Source organism: Cebus imitator, unplaced genomic scaffold (assembly GCF_001604975.1).
Source record: "Cebus imitator isolate Cc_AM_T3 unplaced genomic scaffold, Cebus_imitator-1.0 Scaffold30, whole genome shotgun sequence".
Taxonomy (NCBI): Eukaryota; Metazoa; Chordata; class Mammalia; order Primates; family Cebidae; genus Cebus; species Cebus imitator.
In genome coordinates this window covers 87,046-111,700 of record NW_016107345.1, presented here as the reverse complement: position 1 = coordinate 111,700, position 24,655 = coordinate 87,046, and the positions used below count along the sequence as shown (strand labels likewise).

Sequence of the window (24,655 nt, the reverse complement as noted above, 5' to 3'; positions counted from 1 at the left end):
TTTCAATATATATACATACTCACATCTAACTTTTTTCTCTTGAGACAAAAGTAAAAAGTATACATTTGATTATGTAACATTAATTTTTTCCATCATCATTCCTTGTTAAGGACATACAAATTCACATTATTTTTTCTAATTCTCCACTATTTTCTATAGTATGGGTGTGCCATTATTTATTTAACCTTTCTCCCGATGAAGAGTTAAGTTATTTCTGGCTTTTTACTCTTATAGATAATGGTGCAGTGAACAACTTTGTTCATATTCAGTTGCACCCTTTGACAAATATTTCTGTGGGAGCTACTGGTAGAGGTAGAACTGTTGGGAAAAGGAGGATATGCATTTAATAAGTTGAGATATAATGTTTATAGTTATTTTTAAATCTGTACTTTGAAATTAATATAACATATGACTCAGTATAATATTTGCTTTTTGGTAAGAATCACTTAAATTTTCTAAAGCCTGAGATAAAGATAAAATGTGTACTTTTACACTGTAATTTGAAATTATGCAGTGAAACTAGTAGATACTCTAATAGCGCATTTTGAAAATAATTCAATATTCTGTTTTCTAGGTTGCTTTGTCTAATTGATTACTATGAATCTAAAATTAGAAACATTCATATGCAAAGGTATGAATAATCCTGTATTATAATTTTTAAAGTTTCTATAGCTTTTGAAACTTTAAATATACCGTGGAAATCCACCTAATGTGTCACTGTGAAGTTCTTTTTTATAAAGATCTTGAAGGCTGTATTTTACTACTTAAGTCAAGATATACTGTTGAATTTATGTTAAATTATGTATACTTGGCCAGGTGTGGTGGCTCACCCCTGTAATCCTAGCACTTTGGGTGGCTGAGGCAGGTGGATTATGAGGTCAGGAGTTCAAGACCAGCCTGGCTAACATGGTGAAACCCCGTCTCTACTAAAAATATAAATATTAGCCGTGTGTGGTGGCAGGTGCTTGTAATTCCAGCTACTTGGGAGGCTGAGGCAGGAGAATCGGTTGAAACTGGAAGGCGGAGGTTGCAGTGAGCCGAGATTGTACCACTGCACACCAGCCTGGGTGAAAGAGCAAGACTCTGTCTCAAAAAAAAAAAAAAAACTATGTATACTTAATTATCACCAAAGTATTGGTCACAGCAGAAATGGTATTTCCCTTAATTTTGTTGAAGTATTATAATTTGTTCTACTGATATGATCTAGCCCCTGGGTAGTTACCTAGTGTATCTACAAAGTGCATAGAATTAGATTAGCTGCCTATCAAAGTGTAACCTAATTAGTATGCAGGTTTATGTGAGAGACAAAATGTCAGTGAAAAATCAAGCATATAGATTAAAACACATTTATCACCTGATTAAAGAAATAAGCATAAAGATAAATGGTCTTTGGCTAAACTAAAATAGCTGAAGGATATCTAAGATATAATCTAAAATGCTTTAATGTAAGGTCACTGAAAATGTAGCTCATCTATTATTTATAGATGGAACAGTTCTTTCAACAAATAAATACTTATTTGAGCACCTATTTTGTACCATGTTCTAAGTAATTAGGATCCCATAGTAAAGCAGGTAAATTCTTCACTTTTATGAAGTGTACACTCTAGTATTCTTGCCCCAAGAATAATGACTTTCCAAAATCTTGGAGAAAACAATGGCAGAGCTCTGCGGGTTATAGGTTGCTGATTATCTCTAGTACTGTGGGAACTCCAAAAAAAAAAAAAAAGAGAGAGAGAGAGGAGAAGAGAGGGAAAAGAAAAAGGAAGGGAAGAAGAGAGCAACTAATTAAAAAGCAACTTCTTGCTTTATTCTTTTCAGAAAGCAGCATTATCAAGTAGCTTCAGGGAACTTCTGACTTCCAAATGAAACTGTTGTTTAGATGGTGGAGATTCTACAAAGATAGGACAACTACTCAGCTCTGCTGTTATAGCACAAAATTAGCCACAGATAATATGTAAATGAATTGGCACAGCTATGTTCCAGTAAAAATAGTTACAAAACCAACAGCGTGCTAAATATAGCCTGCAGACAGGAGTTTGTGACCCCTGATCTAGAGGATGAAGAGAGGGGATTTGGGGTTTTTCGTAAGAGAAGGTTTAACATAATATAGCCATCAGGAAATCTTTCATGTAGAATATGCTGTGAGAGGTACTTGTAGAGTTGTGCAAATGGGGTTCTCTGACTAAAGATGGTAAAAGGATTGAGGTCATGGGAGCCGTGGTATTGAGTTTAGTTGTCATGAATTTGTAATGTAAGTCTGCGGCTGAGGAGCAAGTGACTTGGAGAAGAATCACTTTTTAACTTTAATTTTCATCAGTAGTCTAGCTGAAGTAAAGTATTTTAGCCTATACAAATTATGCTTGGGTCAGATATTTGGATTGAATGTCTTACTGAGGGAATGGAGGATAGGAAGAAAATAGGAGATACATTAATAAATAATGTCCTACAAATGAGAAAATTTGCAGCAATAAAAAGAGTGTCCTAAGGAGGGGGTTTTTCAGGATTCATTGAACAAGGTTTATAAACTCAGTCTCCTTTCTAAGAGTGAGTACTAACTTGAAAGTGAGATTCAGGTAATTTCAGGATAGATTTTTAGATCTACAAATAGGATATAAGTACCCCCTAAAGAAGTAGGAGTACTGTAAAAGAAGGATGTAATAATTCATTGACAAGTATGACATTAGTAAAGAAGATGGAAGAGAAGAGGAGGGAAGACAGGCTAAGACTTGGAGGCCTAAGTGGGATAAATAGGAAGCACAGGAGAAGAGCTATGAACCTGTAGAGCTGAAGCATCAAGACCAAAGGAAGAAGACAGGTGGGACATGGACATCTCACAGCGACAAAAGCTTCTCTGCTTATCCTTTTTTTTTTTTTTAAGGCCAGTGTTGTCCAAAGTGTTTCTTTTTTCTTTTTTTAATCATGAAACTATGTGTAAATGCTTAAACCTATTAGGAATAAACAAATCATTTGAACTGAATCAGTCCATTGATACTTACTAGACCAATGATGTATTTATGTGTAATACTAGAAATCCTGCATGTACCCAGTACACACTAGGCTATATAGTAATACTTTATATGATGCAACAGTTAAAGTGAAATGTAGTCCTAAACAATAGAGTTGTGTTTAACAGTGCAAAAATATCTTACATTGGTTCAATTTTAATTATAAATAAAAATTACTGGTTTAACAGAAAAGTATTTTATACTGCTTCAATTTTTAAATTTAAGATTTAATTAAAGTTTAGTTCTTTGGTGGCATTACCCATATTTCAAGAGTTAAACTGTAACCAAGTAGTTATCGTATAGGACATCACAGTGATAGTTCATCAAGGTTACTAAATATAATCATACTTACTTGCTAGCACTTTGCATTTTAGAGTCCTTCAATGTCTCACTTGCCTTTTACACCAATCCTGTGAAGGAGATGTGACAGATATTGTTTTATGGATGAGAAAATAAATTCTGAGAGATTGACTTATTCAAATAATGCAGCTAGTTAGTGGTGTTATCAAGGCTTGAACCAAGACTATTACATCTGTTGCTTTTTCCGCTTATGCTCTGCATTTTTTCATACAGGTTTTTTGGTGACCGTAAAGTACTAGAAGGAAATAATAATATGTGGAGAATGCATTTTTAAAATAACATGGATTTCCACCTATGTTTTATTTGTTTATTGAGCAATGCTTTTTCACCTCCTCTTTTATTCCATACTTTTCTAGGCAGCGAGATACAGTGGTGAACCAGACAAAGTTCTGTTCCTCATGGATCATATATTCTAAGTAAAGAGAGTAAATGGATACCATATGTACTATAATATTAGATAGCAGTAGTGTTCTAATACCATTCTCTATGAGAACAAGTAGGAAATTTGGATTAATTTTAATTCAAGTTTAGATTATTAAACTCTCATTAGATTGGTTTAATTAGATTTTTTTTATTTGAAGATAGATTTTTCTTAAGTATACTGCATCCATATTTTCCTAGGCAATATGAAGAAGATGAAAGTCAGTCAGAAGAAGAAAAGGACTACAGAAATCTGGATGCCTCACCAACTTATAAAGGCCTTTTAATGGTATGGGGACTGCATTACTAATACATACTTTTTAATAAAGTAAGTAATCTAAGAAAGTTAATTATTTTTCTATGAAATGTGTTGCAGTCATTACAGAATCAACTCAAAGAATCAAAATCTAAGATTGATGCACTTTTAAGTGAAAAGCTGAACCTCCAAAAAGATTTGGAAACCAGGTGAGAGAAACTTCAGTAATTTTTTTTTTTTTGAGACAGGGTCTTCCTCTGTCACTGAGGCCGAGTGCGTTGGTGTGACCACATCTCACATCTCGCTGCAGCTTTGACTTCCTGGGCTCAAGCATTCCTTCCACCCCAGCCTTTTAAGCAGCTGGGATTACAGATGCGAGCCACCACACCCAGCTAATTTATTATTATTATTTATTTATTTAAATAATAAAGGCTGGAGTGCAGTGGCATGATCTCGGCTCACTGCAACCTCTGCTTCCTGGGTTCAAGCGATTCTCCCTGTCTCAGCCTCCCAAGTAGCTGGGATTACAGGTGCATGGCATGATCTCCGGCTATTTTTTGTATTTTTAGTAGAGACAAGATTTCTCCATGTTGGTCAGGCTGGTCTCGAACTCTTGAACTCAAGTGATCCTCCCATCTCAGCCTTCCAAAGTGTTGGGATTACAGGCGTGAGCCACCATGCCCAGCCTCTAATTTTTTTTTTTTTTTTTCTTTGAGACGGAGTTTCACTCATGTTACCCAGGCTGGAGTGCAATGGCGCGATCTCGGCTCACCGCAACATCTGCCTCTGGGTTCAGGTAATTCTCCTGCCTCAGCCTCCTGAGTAGCTGGGATTACAAGCACGCACCACCATGCCCAGCTAATGTTTTGTATTTTTAGTAGAGACGGGGTTTCACCATGTTGACCAGGATGGTCTCGATCTCTTGACCTCGTGATCCACCCACCTCGGCCTCCCAAAGTGCTGGGATTACAGGCTTGAGCCACCGCGCCCGGCATAATTTTTTAATGTTTTTCTTTGGTAGAGATGGGGTCTCCCTGTGTGCCTAGGCTGGTCTTGAACTCCTAGGCTCACTGCTGGAATTCCCAAAATACTGAAATTACAGACATAAGCCACTGCTTCTGGCCAGTTTTTCTTCATTTTTTGAAAAGTAAATGTGTACTGGAATTTGGAATATTAATTGCACTATTCTGTCTCCTTTGTTCTAAAGCTAATCATGAGTACATAATATACTCATTTTAGTCAGTTCTCTCTCATGATAACTTATGGAAGGAACAGAGCACATTGGTAGGCAAGGGAAATGAGAAAATTGGAGTCCACATTGAATAAGATACAACTAGCTAAGAACTTCAAATAAGCTGGGCATAGTGGCTTTCAGCTGTAATCTCAGCACTTAGGGAGGCTGAGCCAGGCAGATTGCATGAGGCAGGAATTCCAGAATAGCGTGAGCAATGTGGCAAAACTCCTTCTCTGCAAAAAATGTAAAAATTAGCTAGGTGTGATGGTACGCACCTGTAGTCCCAGCTACTCAGAAGGCTGAGGTGGAAGAATCAGTTGACCCCTGGAGGTCGAGGCTGCAGTGATCCACGATCATGTCACTGTACTACAGCCTAGGTGACAGAGTGAGACCCTGTCTCAATTTAAAAAACAAAACAAAACAAAAAACTTTGAATAGATTCAGTCTTTTTTTTTTTTTTGCTTAAAAAAATAGCTTTAATGAGTTACAATTGATGTACAGTACACTGCATATATATGTAAGGTATACAATTTGTTGAATTTTGATATATGTATACACCTGTGAAACAGTTACAATCCAGATAATCACCCTAACAATCACAGTCAAGATAATCACTTGGAACCAACCCAAATGCCCATCGATGATAGACTGGACAGGGAAAATGTGGCACATATACACCATGGAATATTATGCAGCCATAAAAAATGATAAGTTCGTGTCCTTTGTAGGGACATGGATGAACCTGGAAACAATCATTCTCAGCAAACTGACACAAGAACAGAAAATCAAACACCACATGTTCTCACTCATACATGGGTGTTGAACAGTGAGAACACATGGACACAGGGAGGGGAGCATCACACACTGGGGTCTGTTGGGGGTAATTAGGGGAGGGACAGTGGGGGATGGGGAATTAGGGAGAGATAGCATGGGGAGAAATGCGAGGTATAGGTGATGGGGAGGAAGGCAGCAAATCACACTGCCATGTGTGTACCTATGCAACAATCTTGCATGTTCTTCACATGTACCCCAAAACCTAAAATGCAATTAAAAAATAAATAAAAATTTTAAAAAAAGATAATCACCCTGGAGGCTAGGTGCAGTGGCTCATGCCTGTAATACCAGCACTTTGGGAGGCCCAGGTGGGAGGATTGTTTGAGTCCAGGAGTTTGAGGCCAGCCTGAACAACACACGAGACCTCATCTCTACAAAAACTTTAAAAAATTAGCCAGGTATGGTAGCATACTCCTGTAATCCCAGCTACTAAGGAGGCTGAGGTGAGAAGATCACTTGAACCCAGGAGGTCAAGGCTGCTGTGATCACACCACTACACTCCAACCTGGGCAACAGATACCCTGTCTCTTAACAAAAAACCAAAAAACAAACACCCTAAAAGTTATCTCTTGCCCCTTTTGTAATCCCTTCCTCTCACCCCTTTTTGCCTTTGCCTCAGGCAACCATTGATTTGCTTTCAGTCTTACATTAGTGTATATTTCCTCGACTTTAAAGTGGAGCTATACAATATTTACTCTTTTTTGTCTGTCTGCTTTCACTCAGCATGATTACTTAAATTTTTATTTTTAATTGGTAATTGACAAATTATAGCTGTATATATTTATGAGGCACAAAGTGATGTTACAACTCATGAGTACAATGCCGAATAATTAAATCAGGCTAATTAACATATTCATCACCTCAAATACTTTTTGTGGCTGAAAACTCTTAGTGATTTTGAAATGTACAATACATTAATATTTACTATATTAGATTCAGTCTTAAACCATTGAAGTTCTCATGCTCAAATTATACTAGAATGCCTTGTTATTCTTATTCCTATGTTGTGGGATGAGAACAAAAGTAAAACTTATAATGGCACACAACAGAAATGTATATCCAGCATAGCTACAGAAGGATGACACTCTCTATGTTGACAGTAATAAAGGATGAACATTGTTGATCCTTTTTTATTCAAATATTTGAATACCTCTCATAAGTTAGACACTGTCCCAAACCTAAAGCAAAGACCAAAACAAATGTCTTTTTTCTCATAAAGCTTATACTTTAATGGCTGGGCATGATGGTTCGTGCCTGTAATCCTAGCACTTTGGGAGGCTGAGGCGAACTCCTGAGGTGAGGAGTTCAAGACCAGCCTGGGCAACTTGGTGAAACCCTGTCTCTACCAAAAAAGACAAAAATTAGCCAGGCATGGTAGTCCCAGCTATTCAAGAGGCCAAGGTGGGAGAATGGCTTGAACTTGGGAGGCAGAGGTTGCAGTGAGCTGAACTCATGCCACTGCACTCCAGCCTAAGTGACAGTGTGAGACCCTATCTCAAAAAGAAAAAAAGCTTATACCCCAATGGAGAGGGGCCTGATATCTACAGCATAAGCCATTTATATAAAGTGTGAAAACCTTGCACAAAATAATATGTAAATTTATGATTATATAAATATGTAGTAAAAAGTTAAAAAACATACATGGGAATAATGAACAATGAATTGAGGACAGTGGTTATCTATGGTATGGGAAGGAGAAGAATGACATTAATGAGGGACATGTGGAATTTTAAGCATAGTATATGTATAAAGTTTGAGTTAAATTTTGAATCTTATTCAAATATTCAAATTTGATAAAGTGAGGTGGTGGATACACCAGGATTTGTTATAATATTCTCTGTTTTTGTCTATATACTTGAAATATTTCACTATAAAAACAAGTAATAGATTAGCAGCAAAAAATGACTAAAAGATTTTGAATAAGGGATTACATAGAAGAAGAAATCTAAATGACCAATAAACGCCAAATTAGCAGTCATGAAATATTTTCAGAAGTTTAATATTTGTGACAAGTAACAAAGTATTGTATATCATTTATTAAGTACCTTTATGGTTTTATTCAGTAAATTGAATGAATTTATCATTGTTTATTTTCCACAGGCCCACACAGCATGAATTAAGACTTTATAAACAGCAGGTGAAGAAACTGGAAAAAGCCCTTAAGAAAAATGTCAAGTAATTATATTTTTACCAAAATTATTGCTTTTATTAGGGTTTTTTATTTATTTTTATTACAGGTCAGCTTATGCTGCCTCCTAGTGGCTTTGATTTGGACTTACCAGGCTGATGGGGAAAATGACATTAAAAAGGGGTATTTCTGGTTTCACAGTTTAAGAGCAATTTCTACTGTGTTGGATTTGGCTATATATTCATCTTAAGTGAGAGCTGAAAAAGGTAGTTGCCTGAAGTAATGAAGGACAAAGACTTTAAATAGAAAATTATCTTTGGAAGTAATGGAAACATTGCAAGAGAATCAATGAAATTAGAAGTGACAAGCCCCCAATTTTTGTTGTTGGTAGTTATGATCTGAATATTTTAAAGTGAGCCTTATCACACTTTAAAAGTACCAGAGGGAATGCAATGAGCCATTTGTATCTGCTGCTTGTAGCCTTCCTGACTTTGAAAAGCCAGTGCTCAGTGTTTCAAAGAGTTGATCTCAAACAGTGATGGTGTTTTTTGAAGATTATCTATGTGTACTCTTTGATTCGAGGGAATGGGATTTGAGAAAGCAGTTTGGGGAGTGTTGGTATGAAATATTTTGAAAGCTGTGAGTTAATATATGCATTAAATGTATTAAGTCAGTTGTATTAGCATATATGATTCAGTTCTCAGTGACAGCTATGTTTCCTCCTTCCTATGGCAACATGTAACAGTGACAGGCAAGTATCATGGATGTCCAGGAGTTATATACTGAGTTAAAATAATAGGGACCAGGTGCAGTGGCTCACGCCTATAGTCCCAGCACTTTGGGAGACTGAGTCAGAAGGATTGCTTGAGTCCAGGAGTTCGAGACCAGCCTGGGCAATGTAGTCAGTCCTTGTCTCTACAAAGAATTTAAAAATTAGCCAGGTGTGGTGGTGCGCACCTGTAGCCCCATTTACGTAGGAGGCTGAGGTGGGAGGATTGCTTGAGCCCAGGAGGTCAAAGTTGCAGTGAGCTGTGATCACACCACTACACTCCAGCCTGGGTAACAGAGCCCTGTCCCTGCCCCTCCCCACAATAAAAAGATATTAGGGGAGGAAAACTAAGAAAAGAGAAGTGGAAGGTTCAGAAAGGATGCATGCATAGTCAATGAATAATTATTCATTTCCTGCTATTCCTTGACATTTTGGGTACTTATAATTCTTCTTACACCTGTTTGGCATTCTTGGCACTGGTTGTGGTGGTAAACCAAATAGAAAAGGTTCCTCATAGAGATTACATGAAGGGAGAAAGACAATGAAAAAATAAATAATACAGTTTCAATATACTATATGTACTAAACATAAAATAGTGGGAGAGTAGCCATTATATGAGTTTGGACAAGAGATAGTAGCGACATGGTCAAAGGTGGCAGAAGTAGAGGTGATGAGAAGTATTTGGAATTGGAGAATGGAGGTAGAACTAATAGGACTTCATGATGGGCTGAATATAGGGAGTTGTGGGGGAAAAGGAAGAATCAAAAGTCTCCCAAGTTTTAACCCTGAATAACAAGGCAGTTGTGGGTACGATTAATGAGATAGGAGATTGAGAGAGAAGCAACTGGGAGGAGGAGGATGTGGGGAGGTAAAAAGAGAGGGAAACCTGTTGACTCTAAAGCAAGTGTATAAGATATGCACACACACACACATACACACGTGCATGCACTTAACACACATACAGATATATATTATCTTTATTCATAGATTCCACATTTATAAATTTGCCTACCTGCTAAAATTTATTTACAATCACAAAATCAATATAGTACCTGCAGTCATGCATGGACATGTACAGAGTGGCAAATAATTTGGGTCACCCGAGACACACGTGCTTAGTTTTCAAACAAGATGATGTTCTGCCCTGTTATGTGAGCATCATCACCAACAAAAAGCATAGCAATGCAAAAAAAAAAAAAAAAAGTGTTTTTAAGATGATTTCTTTAAGATGGCCCCTGAGTTAGTGCTGAAGTGCTGTTTGTTCTTATGCACTAGAAGGCTATAATATACCTTGTAGAAAAAACACCTATTAGATAAGCTTTATCAGGCATGAGTTACTGAGCCCTGCTGTCCATGAGTTGTGTTAATGAATTGACAATATATTTTTTAAAAGGTGTATTTAAATAGAAACATACATACGAAGAGGTTATATATTGATCAGTTAAGGAAAATGTGACCAGAGGCTTGCAGGAAACTGACCCTGTATTTCCCCTAGGAGTAGTGGTTCAGTATTTGCTAATTCAGCATTCATGGTGATTTTATAGACCATAACTACCATGAATGAGAATTTACTCTCTCTCTCTCTCTCTCTCTCTCTATATATATATATATATATATATACACACACACACATATACACACATACACACACACACACACACATAGTTATATATATACATATATATATATACATATATATGTATATATATGGTTATTTGAGCTCTGGTCTTTAGAGTAACTTATTGTCATTTAAAATTATGATTCAGAGCCAATTCCTGCTGTATTTTTCTGCTAAATTTTGAAGAAATTATGTCTGTGGTTTTTGTTTTTGTTTTTTTTTGAGACAGAGTCTCTCTCTGTCACCCAGGCTGGAGTGCAGTGGCATGATCTTGGCTCACTGCAACCTCCATCTCCTGGGTTCAAGCGATTCTCCTGTCTCAGCCTCCTGAGTAGCTGGGATTACAGGTGCACGCTGCTGTGTCTGGGTATTTTGTAGAGATGATGTTTCCATTTGCCAGGATGGTCTTGATCTCTTGACCTCATGATCTGCCCACCTCGGCCTCCCAAAGTGCTGGTATTACAGGCATGAGCCACTGCGTCCAGCATGTTTTTGTTTTTAAATCGCTTTTTAAAGTTTAAAACTTTGGTAGTATCTAGACATGGAAACAAATTTGGAAGTATTGTATAACTTGCCCAAGTTATACAGGTTACTCGTATATGGAAGAACTTGAATAGAAATCAGATGCTTACCCAATCATTTTGACTCCAAACCTCATACTCTTAGCTACCACACAATTAGAACTAAACCAAGCACTCAATGAAAAAAATTTTTTCAAGGTAAAACTTAAAGAACTTTTATTTTCTATAGTGCCAGACATAGAATATTTTTTCAAAGTACTACTGATGCTGAAGAAATAATTAAAAATAAAATCTCCTGTCAATCCAGTGAATTATCTTTACAAATGTAGGAAAAAAAGAAAAGAAATAGTTTTATTACTGAATAGGCTTTCAATCAGATTGTGATGCACATTACAGGAAATCTGTTAGAGATATTACAAAGACAGAAGAAATGTCACCCTTTTGTATAGCCAGGCAGATACCATTATGTACATGTTAATTATCTATATGAGAGGAAAAATAAAAACTTATAGTGTCTTTTTGATAAATAAGAGGTTACAGCTTGGGACCAGGACCCTAGATAAAATTCCATCAGAGATAGGGAAGCAGGGTACCATCTTCCAAGATGTTCACATTTCAAAGAAATGGTTCCAAAGCCCCCAAGAAAGACATTGCTGGGATTCAAAACTGGCAAGAGCTTTATTTAGCTGTTAATAAGATTTACCCTACATCTTAAAGAGATAAAGGATTTACAGTTACAGATTTTTCCAAAGGAAATGCTGCAAGAAAAATGAAAGAGGGTATAGTCTCTTTTCCTTTTGGAACCAGAGAAAACTGAGTTTGTTTTTTTAGATTTGTAGTTAACCAACTTCAATGTCAAATAAGGCTATTCATTTAACAGGGGAGAACATGGACTCTTCTTGAGTTAATACTAAAAAGGGGCTGATTATAAAATTAAATTGTTAAGGAGTGATTAAATAGGTCTGTCCCTGTAAGATAAACAAAGGGACTACACTAATTTCATAGAATTTTTCAATACTATTTATGTTTTGCTAGGGTAAAAACAAAATCTTATAGTCACTCTGTGTTGAGCTGACAGTTCTTGAAGCAGTTAGCTCTTGAAGCCAATGAGCCAAACAAATTAACAATCCAACTTTTCACTTACTGCTATAGGATAAACAAGAGGCCAAAATTAAAAGGGCTGACTCCTCAATGTTGCATTTTCCTTCTGAATTGGCACCAGGTGAGGAACAGTCTGACACACACCCAGATGGAGGGAACCATCTCACTGCCTAGGAGCCCTGCACAAAAGATTCCTGCTGTTTTAAGGTGTAGGGAGAAGAAAGGCTAGGAGCGGAAAAGCACTGAGTCAGAATGGAGAAAAGTATTTTAATTAAGGGTCCTCCACCAACAAGGATGTCTTAGCTAGAGGTACTTACACGTGCTTCAGTCTAAACTCCAAGTAAAGAGGCCCCCAATGGAGGTGCCTAGGGTAGGAATGCAGAAATGCTTGTGGCAAGGCACTAGTATAACAATAGTAGTAGTATAGCTTTCAGGAAGGAAAGGAGGTACGTCCTTGAGTGCAACTTTCTCTAGAGATTGCAGTGGACAAGCTGTGCATCATGTCTGGTGTGGAAAGGACAGCTTTCCTGCCATGAGATCTTCCAGGCAAAGCCTTTGTAATTACCTATAGCTGTGCCTGAAATATAATACATTGGATTTTAGCCAGGAGCTGGACTTTTCACCTAGAGAAACACTTGCCTTCGGAGTTTGGTGCTGGGTTGAAGTGAACCACCCTTCTTTTCATCACTAACCATCTTAGAAAGCCCTAAGATTGTAGGGTAAAAAACTTGGGGAAGAGTATAGCTTTGAGAGGTTCACACTGATGCACCTATGTGTTTTGTATCAATGTAGCTAAATTGTGGGATTTTAAAAAAGGCAGTCCTCTTTTTAACTTGTTCCTCATTTCCAGCATGGATCTTATTCCACTGTGAGATCATGGAAAGGCTCTAACAGAGGCAGTTAAAAGCCATAAAGTTTCTGCACATAGAAAGATACGGAGATGGCTATGCAAAATAGGAGATAACACAGCATATTTTAAGTTGGAGGTACAGTTTTCTGTTTTTTCAGTGTCCACAAAAGAACATAGTTACTGCTGCTGAATACATGGAATGAGTGTCTGCAAAGCATATAAAGTACCCTTAGCCACTCCTAGTGGATTTTTAATATCCTTCAGGCCCTTCCTGACTGCTCTGGAGACTGTAGAACAACTCTAGCATATTTCTGAGTATAGCCCAGACTGCTACAACACAGGTTTCTAAAATGCCAATTAAGTTGTGCAAATAGAAAATGAGGGAATCATCAGCAATATAACGTAGAAGTTGTATTGTTCATGTGTGGTTTTTCCTAGACTCAAGGCACTAGAATAACAGTAGTAATATGTATGGCCTTCAGTAAAAGGGCAGGCTTTGCTAGTACACAGGCAAGTGCCCTTTTAGCTCTAGTTTAACAAAATTTAGAATAAACAACAATACTCTGGGCTCCTTCCCTGACCCCCAGCATTAGACAGACTATAGGCTGGAAGCAAGTTGCACTTCCTCCTTTGCCCGTTTTAACCTCAGCTTCTTTGGCCCAGGGCTCCACTTCAATCTTCATGTCTTGGTATCCTTAAGCCAACATTTTTTCTTTGTTGTCTGTGCATTCTTAATATCTCCTGAGGCAACTTCCAGACATGCTTGATCTGCCCAACTTAACTCCTGAGGCACCATTTGTTTTTATTCTCCAGTCCCAAAGCTACATCATTTGTAAGTAGTCTGGTTTCTAATACTATTTTCTCTTGAGCCCTGTTAATTACTTGCATGATTTTGCAGAACATGAAGTTTTCAGTAGTATTGTAATGGCAGGTATTTTCTGTGAGACTAAGTGAACCAGTTTCCTGTGAGTCCCCAGCTGTTACTAATCATTGTCTTCTATAAACTTAGAAAAACAATGGGACTAAATGAGTTAATACATGTAAAGTGCTTAGAATTCCTGCATAGAGAAGGCTCTCAGTACCTGCTAGTTATCATCATTAGGCTCCCAATACATTTTAGTTACTGTCATTGAGGGTATCTCTTTATTCATCTGGTTAATGGAATCACATTTCATTTCCCAGAGTAACTGTAATCAGTACATGCAATTATATATTTAGATTATTGCACTAACAGCAAAAATGTGTATATCCACAGTATAACATTTATTAATTAGATTTGCAAACAATTCATTGAAAGTTGAACGTTTTCATATAAGTGAAAGGAACTGGCATTTAAATTCAGATATGTCAGTTTACTTCAAGTCCTTCTAGAGGCCATATCAGCTTTTCTGTGTCCTTTTTTTGTTCTAGATAATATGCTCATGGCACTGCCTTTAGGCAAAACTGTGAAGAATGTGAATGTGGTAAATAGGTAGGAAGTTATTTATAATTTGACTTGGAGACATACTCACTAGAGTAGCGAATAGCAACTGAGTGAACATAAGGGCAATATATGTGACTGGAGTAGATAATTGTAGGGAAGTAGTAGAATCAAGTAAAAAAGGAGTCAGGAGAAATATTGTGTGACTGGCCCGGCGCAGTGGCTTACCTCTGTAATCCCAGGACTTTGGGAGGTCAAGCTGGGTGGATCACCTAAGGTCAGGAGATTGAGACCAGCCTAGGCAACATGGTGAAACCAGGTCTCTACTAAAAACAAACAAATAAACAAATACAAAAATTAGCTGGATGTGGTCGTGCATGCCTGTAGTCCCAGCTACTCAAGAGGCTGAGGCAGGAAAATTGCTTGAACCTGGGAGGCAGTGAAGCAAGACTGCACCACTGCCCTCCAGCATGGGAAACAGTGAGACTTTATCTCCAAAAAGCAAAAAAGAGAAAAAAAAAAACCCCAAATATTGTGTTAGGACTGACAGCATGTAGAATTTGAGTTTTGAATGCTAGCCCAGAGAAATTAGATTTAGCACATAAAGCAATGGGAAATCAATTTTCAACAGGAAAATGACATGCTGGAATTTTACTATTCTGTTTTACAAACAGCAGGTCAGAGTGCATCATTAATGAGCCATGGAGCTGGTTTAATGGGTTGAAGTCCCAGCAGGAAACTGATAGCATATTCAAATTGAAGGGGGGTAAATTGAAGGATTATTAAGAGACTATAGTAGTCCCCCCTTATCAGTGGAGGATATGTTCTATCTGAGACTTCAGATAGAACCAAACCCAGTTGCTGTCAATTGGAACACATTTCTGTCCATGTATTCCACCCACAAGTTTAATACTTTTTCCATCTTAACTAAGCATGCATCACACACTGTGGCTGTAACTTTTGCAGTTTGAGGTGCAACAACAAACTAGCCCAGATTTCTTATTCCTTCTTCATAATATCACAGATAGAAGACTCATTCTTACTATACATCTTAGCAACCTCAGCATACAATTTTTTTCTTAAGTGGAGAACTTTCACCTTTTCACTTAAAGGAAGTACTTTATGACTACTCTTTGGCATATGCAAATTTCCACCATCAATACTCTTACATTTTGGGGCCATTATTAAGTTGGGTAAAGGTTTGTACTTGAACATTAGCACCGTGATACCCCAGCAGTTGATCTGATAACCAAGATGGCTAATAAGTGATTTATTGGTGGGTAGTATATACCGCATGGATAAGCTGGACAAAGGGATGAATCACATCCTAGCTGGGATGGAGTGGGATAGTGTGAGATTTTATTACACTACTCAGAATAGTGTGCAATGTAAAACTTAGTTCTGGAACTTTCCATTTAATATTTTTGGACCCTGGTTGACCTTGCATAACTAAAACCATGGAAAGTGAAACTACAGATCAGTGGGTACTACTGTACTGTTTTCATAGGCGTCAGGAGGGAGGAGAAAGATAATTACAGCCTGTCTTAAAAGATATTTGGAGAAGGACAACTGTTTGCTACTAGGTGGATACTCTTATACATAGTTATATTTCTGGATAAAGAGACTCTCCTTTCTCCCAGCAATCTAGCAGCCACGTGGGGCAATGGTCTCTTGGATCTCCATGCCCTTTTGACTGGTCCAGGCATCGCTGTGGTCTGTTCTTTGCTGCTAGTAGAATACAAAGAGAGAGGGACCAAATGTCTAGCTGTTCTTGCTACAGTACCCAAACCAATGGCCCTTCCTATGCTTCCTGCTCCCTGCTCCCTTTACCTTTAGTCTGTAAGCTTGGAGCCCCTTGGACGGAAGTTGCATCCATCCTTTGTTGTATTTCTCTCTTGTTCTGTCTTTTGTGAGTGTGTGTTGGGAAGTGGTTAGCACTTTCTTCTTCAATCTGATCTTTTCTGTCTTCAGAGATTCCTTTTAATTTGTGATTTATTCCTTCTTGTTTTCTAGTGACAATATGACTTAAAAATTTTAAACTATACATGCATATGTGTATGTGTTTATAAATATATATACACACATACATACATGTATGCACACATGTAAGTAAAGTGATGTAAGGCTTTTGGAAGGGTGGCTGGATCACTGACTTAATTTATCACCTTGATCCAGCGTCTAGGAAATAATTTTGTATTATCTTGATTTTTCTTTCCCCCTTTTAGATTACAGGAGCTTATTAGTCATAAGAAGGCTGAGGACACAGAGAAAAAAGATGAGCCCAGCAAATATAATCAGCAACAGGCCCTAATTGACCAGAGATACTTTCAGGTACTGAATTAATTTTTCATGACAAAGACTGACATTTGTCATGAATGGCTTTATTCTTCTCTCTTTAAACATGCTTTTTGATGTCTCCTTTTTTTTCCTTGGATAATATGTAAGGTAGAACTCATCACTTATGGGGAGAGGGTTATAGTCAAATAGTATACTGTATTAACATATTAAGATATTTAAAATTCAATCCAGGCATCAATGATACTATTTTTGGACACAGGGTTTTGCTCTGTTGCCCAGGCTGGAGTGCATTATCATAGCTCACTGCAGCCTTGAATTCCTGGGCTCAAGTGAACCTCCTGCCTCAACCTCCCGAAGTACTGGGATTACAGGCATGAGCCACCATACTCAGCCTGGGGATTACTGTTAATTTCCTTAAGTCATCTGATAATGGTTTTGTGAATTTGTAGGAGAATATGCCCACTTTTAAAAGATGCACGCTTTATTATTTGAGGGTGAAGAGTTAGGATGTCCACATTTTCTTCAAATGGTTCACCTAAAAACACAGATAGTGAGCAAACATGGCAAAATACTAACAATTGCTGAACCTAGGTAGTGATTATATGGGTGTTTGTAATAGTTAATTTTGTTTTAACTTTACTGGGGCACAGGATGCCCGACATTTGGTTACACATTATTCACATGTGTCCGGGAAGGTGCTTCTTGATGAGATTGACATCCAAATCAGTAGACGTAGTAAAGCAGACTGCCTTTCATAATGGGGTGGGCCTCATCCAATCATTTGAAGGCCTGAGTAGAACAAAAGGCTGAGTAAGAGGGAACTCCTCCTGCCTGACTGCTGGGACAAAAAAACCAGATGGGACACTGTTTTTTTTCCTGCCTTCAGACTCAAACTGAAACAGCACCTGCAGGGGTCTCTGTCTGCCTGCGTTCAGACTGCAAATATCCATTAGCTTTCCTGGGTATTCGCTTCCTCACTGCAGATCTTGGGACTTGTCAGTCTTCATAATTGCATGAGCCAATTCCTTATGATAATTCTCTTTGTATGTTTAATGAAATACATATATATATATATAATATATAGACATATAAAGCACACCATTAAAATATATAACTTTGTAGGCATAGGATAAATATTTTGACTAAATATACTGTTTTTTTAAAGGTGCTGTGTAGCATCAACTCAATTATTCACAATCCAAGAGCTCCAGTAATAATTTATAAACAGAGCAAAGGGGGATCCCAAAATTTTAATAAAGATCTTGTTCAAGATTGTGGATTTGAGCATCTTGTTCCCATAATAGAAATGTGGGCAGATCAACTGACATCCCTAAAGGTAAGGGGTTGAATATTCTTTATATGCTTTGAATATCTACTGGACTCTATGTGCTTTATTAATAGGACTTAATTTGGGGTAAAAATTAAATAGAGCTTAATTTTTGGGTTAACTGTAAAGATGAAAAACTTATTATCTAAAACTGAAATCTTCCTATTTACATATCTATTTTAGGTAGTCTGTCTGATGTTGTCATTATTGTAAGCTTTACCTCCTCTGAGGTTCTACCAGACAAGAAATTTTTGGGTTAATGTCCTTATTGAAAATCTGTAGCGGATCCACATTGTACTTCTAGGCCCTTCCCTATTCTACCTTCACCTGCCTCCTGTTGCTATCACCATGCTACGATTTTCTTGGCCCTTATTCCTCTTCAGATATAATGTCTTATCCTTTATTTCATTATAATTGGGGATATTTTCTCCCTCTTCACACTTTATTTTCTGTCTCTCAGAACTGAGCTTATCTCCATCTCTGCTTATTCTCTAGAACAAATAGTAAGCTAGCAGCCAACCCTACCTTTCCCTATCCTATTTATTAATGGAAGACTACATTTTATTTACTTTATAGAGTTATCATGTATTTATTGTGTAGCTTCAGGTTTTTTCAGTTTTTGTTAACTAGTTTGCTGAAAAGTAAATAGTTGAAATCAGTAGCATTTTTCTTTGCCCTTTAAACTTTAGATTTCTTAGTAACTAATATAATACATAGCGTACGTCTGTTAATGAAAACGTAATTCAGTAAGTGTTTGCCACAGAAGTCCTATTACATGAAGTACAAATAATGCAGAAGATATCTGTTAAGAATGTATAAACTCCATGAAGACAGTGTTTTGTCTTATTTGTTCTCTGGTACGTCCCCAAGATCCTCCTGATGCATGAGTGCTCAATTAATATTTGTTAAACTAATGAAGCAGAGTAATATATTCCAAGACAATGAAATTGGGGGTGGTGATGTTAATTTTTAAAAAATTTCTTTTTATAGAATTAAAAAAATTATTAGAATTTTCCTTTTTATATAGGGCTCAGGCAGAGCTATACAATACATAGACATTTTGATTGAGTGACAATGCTGGATTAATATACTTACTTTATAGGCTGGAGTTCTTCCACTCTGTATCTCAGAAGAGGGTAAATCATGGTATTTCCTCAATCATTGCCCGTCAGAGGGTTCTCCCAGTAGGAGGGAACAGGGCTGACTCCACCTTTCTCCTTCTCAGAAGGGATGGACTAGAAAAGGCCCTAGCCTTCCTAAGAGAAAAGACTAGAAAAGGAAAAAAGACAAAGGGAAGAATCACATTAATGGATACTTATTGCTCATTTAACATGCTAAGCCATTATGGGATAAACACAAGATTCAGACTAGAGAGACAAAATATACTAAAAAATATGAAACAAAACTTAATCATTTATAGTATCATTAAAAGAAATTAGTGACATAAAAATCGATTACCTGTGATGAAGTTCTAAGTGAATGATGCAGATAACTTGTGCTGTAGAGTCTGGAGGAGAAAGAGAACACTCTGATTATAGCCCCCAAGAAAAGCTTTGCTGTGGTGGTGAGTTCTTGCTATTGTATAGATTCCTGAGTAGGAGGAGGCAGGAATTCGCTTTATAGTAGAATATTCTGAGGGCACCCAAGAAGAAATTATTAAGAATTAGTTACTCTGCCATTGAAGTAACTCATGAATTTTGAGCAGTGCCTCAGATATTAATAATGCTACAGTTTCAGGGTCCAAATTAAGAAACTACATGAGCCGGGCGCGGTGGCTCAAGCCTGTAATCCCAGCACTTTGGGAGGCCGAGGCGGGTGGATCACGAGGTCAAGAGATCGGGACCATCCTGGTCAACATAGTGAAACCCCGTCTCTACTAAAAATACAAAAAATTAGCTGGGCATGGTGGTGCGTGCCTGTAATCCCAGCTACTCAGGAGGCCGAGGCAGGAGAATTGCCTGAACCCAGGAGGCGGAGGTTGCGGTGAGCCGAGATCGCGCGCCATTGCACCAGCCTGGGTAACATGAGTGAAACTCCGTCTCAAAAAAAAAAAAAAAAAAAAAAAAAAAGAAACTACATGAGATTCTCTGAGGCCTCGTATCAGGTTATTTATAATGTAGCAACCTCTAAATTTGGGACAACTATCTTCCCAGATTAGTTTTTCCCCTTAGGTTAAATTTGGCTTTAAAGAGTAGGATAGGTTTGAGGGATGAATGGATAAGCGAAATGTGGTATATATGTACAGTACTATATTATTCAGCCATAAAATGGAAAGAAATTCTGACCCATGCAACATAGGTGAACATTATGATGACATTATGCTAAGTGAAATAAGCCAGTCACAAGAAGATGCCACTTATATGATTCCACTTACATGAGATACTTAGTGAAAATCATAAAGACAAAGTAGAGTGGTGATTGCTAGCAGGAGAAGGAAACGGGAAGTTATTGTTTAATGGATGTAAAGTTTCAGTGTTGCAAGATGAAGAGTTATGGAGATGGATGGTGGTGTTGGTTGCACAACACTATGAACATATTTAATAACACTGGACTTACTTTTAAAACTGGTTAAGATGGTGAATTTTATGTCTATTTTACTAGTTTTTAAAATTGGAAGAAAAGAAAGCCGGGAAGGACATGGAGCCAGCTGCCTCCATCTTTCTGTCTTTTCCCTCCTGCCTTTCCAAGAAAGGTGAACTACAGATGTTATAGCTTCCCCCAACCCAGTACACTCTTGAATACTTTCACTTTCCTATTCTTCAGTGCTTCAGAGGCTAGACATACATGGTAGGCTTCTACATCTCCACAACTGGGCAATGTAAAGAACCTAGGAGACCCTCATATTTTTCAGAGCTTACTTGATGGACTGTGCTACAACCATCCTCTCACTGCTTAGGAGACTAGAAGGTCTTTTCTCCTTAGCTTTGTAATACTCTTATTCTGAAGCAAAAATGTATTAGATTGGATGTGCTTTTTTCCATAAATTACTTTATAAATGTGCCTTGTAGCTGGAGCATTGGTTAATAAAGGTGTCATTATGCTGTTGCTTGCTTTTTTTTTTTTTTTTTTCCCTACAAATTCTAGTGGCACTGATTGTAAAACATTCATTTGGCACAGAATTTATTGCTATGAATTACTAAAATAGGTAACTGTCTTCCTACCAATTGAAAGGTTAAAGCTACGAATATGTGAAATCTGAGCCTTAAGTGGAGAGTGTCAAGTGAAGTACTAAAATAAGTTAGACAAAGGAGGAATTTCTTGTACTTCTTTCTGTTCTCTAGAGCTGTGCTGTCTAGTATGGTAGCCTCTAGCTGCATGTGGTTATTGATCTCTTGAAAGGTGGCTAGTCCTAATTGAGATGTGTTAGAAGTGTAAAATATACACTGGATTTAGAAGACTTCATATGGGAAAAATTAAAATACAGATTTTATATTGAAATGATAATATTTTGGCTATATCGGGTTAAATAAAATATATTATTACAGTTAATATCACATGTTTCTTTTCACTTTCCATACTATGGCTGTAGACAACTTAAAATTATTGTGGCTTGCATTACATTTCTTTTGGACAGCATTGTTCTAAAGGACTAAGCACTGTTCCATACATATATGAATTGAGTATCCCTTATCTGTGGTGCTTGGGGCTACATTAAGAATTTTTTCAGATTTTGGAGTATATGCCATTTGACCATCCCTGATCCAAAAATCCAAGATTCAAAATGCTCTAATGAGCATTTCTTTTGAGTGTTATGTTGCTCAGAGTTTCAGATTTTAGAGCATTTCAGATTTTTGGATTAGGGATTCTCAGCCTGTAGTAGATGTTCAGTAAATATTTGTCAATTGTCCAGTCTAGAACTGTAAGTTTTCAGTAGCCTTGCCCATTGTGCACAGTTTAAAATCAGTTAGGGCATCACAACTAGGCCAAGAAAACAAAATAGAGTATTATAAAGTAGAATACATTTAGAGAACCTTTCACATTGAAAACTTGCCTGGAGATACATGTTATAACATTATACTAAGCGAGAGAAGCCATTCATAAAAGACTACTTATTGTATAATTCCATTTATGCAAAATGGCCAGAATAGGCAAATCCATAGAAACAGAAAATAGTTTAGAGGTTAACCCCTGGAACTGTGGGGAAGGGAAAATGAGGAAGGAAGGACTGTGAGTGGATCTGAGATTTCGTTTTGGGGTAATGGATATGTTCTGAAATTAGATAGTGCTGATGTTTGTACATGTGTGAAAATATTAAAACTGAATTGTATATTTAATGAGGGTGAATTTTATGGTATCTGAATTACATCTCAGTAAATCTGTTATATTCAAAACTAAAATACAAGGGCAAGTTTATTCTTTTTTTTTTTTTTTTTTTTTTTTTTTGGGGTTTTTTTTTTTTTTTTTTTTTTTTTTTTTTTTTTTTAGCTTGTCAAACACACCTTTTGGCTACTTCCATTCAAATTGTATTAATTTTTCTGAAGTTTATTCTTTTTTTTTTTTTTTTTGAGACGGAGTTTCGCTCTTGTTACCCAGGCTGGAGTGCAATGGCGCGATCTCGGCTCACCGCAACCTCCGCCNTTTTAGTAGAGACGGGATTTCACCTTGTTGACCAGGATGGTCTCGATCTCTTGACCTCGTGATCCACCCGCCTCGGCCTCCCAAAGTGCTGGGATTACAGGCTTGAGCCACCGTGCCCGGCCAAGTTTATTCTTTGTGTATCAACAATTCATAATAACAAAATAACATGAAACAATAATAAATAACACAAAATTACTTAGAGCACCCAGATTCAGAATAATCAATATGTAATGTTTTCTGTAAAGGCTACATTTACCTGGAGAAACCTAATTTTAACATACTTGTTCTAAATTGGTAATAGTATTATTAAAAAATACCGATGATGGTTACATACATATTTTTTAACCTGCCTGTATAATTATGTTTTATTAATTTTATAAAATACATAAAACTTATAATTTTATTGTGTTATGTTACTATAGAAATTTTTTAAATCAATAATACCATATAGTTTCTTTTGTTATAAAGGATTTGTATAAGTCCTTGAAAACACTATCTGCAGAACTGGTACCTTGGCATAATTTGAAGAAGCAGGATGAAAATGAAGGTATCAAAGTTGAAGATTTGTTGTTTATAGTAGATACTATGTTGGAAGAAGTTGAAAATAAGGAAAAGGTAATACTTAATACTTATATAAATGGTCACATTCTAATGTACTTATCTCAAAAATTGATAATTTGATGTGGATATTAATATTTGTTCTACTAGAGTTCTATTTCTCTTTTAAAAGTTTTTATTTGGGATTATTTTAAGATATGAACTCTTTTTTTTTTTTTTTTTACCTCTTTTGGACAGGACAGCAATATGCCAAACTTTCAAACTTTGCAAGCTATTGTCTCTCACTTCCAAAAATTATTTGATGTGCCTTCTTTAAATGGAGTCTATCCTCGAATGAATGAAGTTTATACTAGGCTTGGAGAAATGAACAATGCTGTGAGAAACCTCCAAGAACTCTTAGAATTAGGTGATAACCTAATTTGTCATTTTTGGCCCCCATTTAAGAATTGTTTTAAATAAATTAACAAAAAGTAGATAAAAATTTTTTTAAGTAAAAACAAATTAAGGATAACTGAAGCATAAAATGTTTGATGTATGTAATTTTGGAAATTCTCTGTTAAAATATTCTTTTCTCTTTTGCAGATAGTTCATCTTCATTGTGTGTGTTGGTAAGCACTGTTGGAAAACTGTGTAGGCTGATTAATGAAGATGTGAATGAGCAGGTTATGCAGGTATTAGGACCTGAAGACCTCCAGAGGTATTTGTTTCAAAAGTTTACAGAGTATCATCCAGAATGGCCAGGTGTGGTGGCACACACCTGTAGTCCCAGCTACTTGGGAGGCTGATGTGGGAGGATCACTTGAACCCAGGAGTTTAAGTCCAGTCTGGGCAACATAGTGACAGCCTATCTCTAAACAATAAAAATAAAAATAAGTATTTATTGTCCAGAATTCATGGATGGGTGAAATTAAAGACTTTCAAAACTCATTTACCTTCCCTATTTGGAATAGCATCTTTTCTGTGTGTTTGTGTGTGACTGTAGGCACGCACTACCACGCCCAGCTAATTTGTGTGTGTGTGCGCGCGCATGTGTGTGTGTGCGTGTGTGTGTGTGTGTGTGTGTGCGTGCACGCGCGAGCGTGCATGTGTAGAGAGACAGACAAGGTTTCACCATATTGCCCAGACCAGTCTCAAACTCCTGGGCTCAAGCGATCTGCCTGCCTTGGCTTCCCAAAGTGCTGGGATTACAGGTGTGAGCTACTGTGCCCAGGCTTGGAATAGCATCTTTTAAACAACTTGACAACCTGAGATAATCTCACACCCTTAGGGATAGAGAAAATGCCAAGTATTTTCAAAATAAAAATAGATTGTAGGGCCTATAAAGGTCAGGAACTCTTCAGCATAATCCTGTTCTCAGGAAATAGTATATATGGAGAAA

The 24,655-nt window shown here is 37.0% G+C and overlaps 2 protein-coding genes across 4 annotated transcripts in view; one reads left to right on the top strand and one right to left on the bottom strand.

Annotated features, from left to right (window-relative positions):
- Window positions 1–24,655, top strand: part of CEP70 (centrosomal protein 70) — a 65,874-nt gene that overhangs the window by 36,659 nt on the left and 4,560 nt on the right. For all 3 annotated transcript variants that reach the window (XM_017523685.2, XM_017523687.1, XM_017523686.2), the window contains 9 exons: window positions 575–631; window positions 3,987–4,074; window positions 4,162–4,250; window positions 8,210–8,284; window positions 16,742–16,847; window positions 17,980–18,150; window positions 23,188–23,334; window positions 23,515–23,683; window positions 23,860–23,974. In XM_017523685.2, the coding sequence (XP_017379174.1) occupies window positions 575–631; window positions 3,987–4,074; window positions 4,162–4,250; window positions 8,210–8,284; window positions 16,742–16,847; window positions 17,980–18,150; window positions 23,188–23,334; window positions 23,515–23,683; window positions 23,860–23,974 (1,017 nt within the window). The remainder of the gene's footprint in view (window positions 1–574; window positions 632–3,986; window positions 4,075–4,161; window positions 4,251–8,209; window positions 8,285–16,741; window positions 16,848–17,979; window positions 18,151–23,187; window positions 23,335–23,514; window positions 23,684–23,859; window positions 23,975–24,655) is intronic.
- Window positions 19,181–24,655, bottom strand: part of ESYT3 (extended synaptotagmin 3) — a 64,877-nt gene continuing 59,402 nt past the window's right edge. Inside the window, exons 22-23 of the mRNA XM_017523680.2 lie at window positions 19,600–19,648; window positions 19,181–19,410 (exon numbers count right to left, since the gene is read on the bottom strand). Coding sequence (XP_017379169.1) covers window position 19,648 — 1 coding nt within the window. The 3' untranslated portion in view covers window positions 19,181–19,410; window positions 19,600–19,647. The remainder of the gene's footprint in view (window positions 19,411–19,599; window positions 19,649–24,655) is intronic.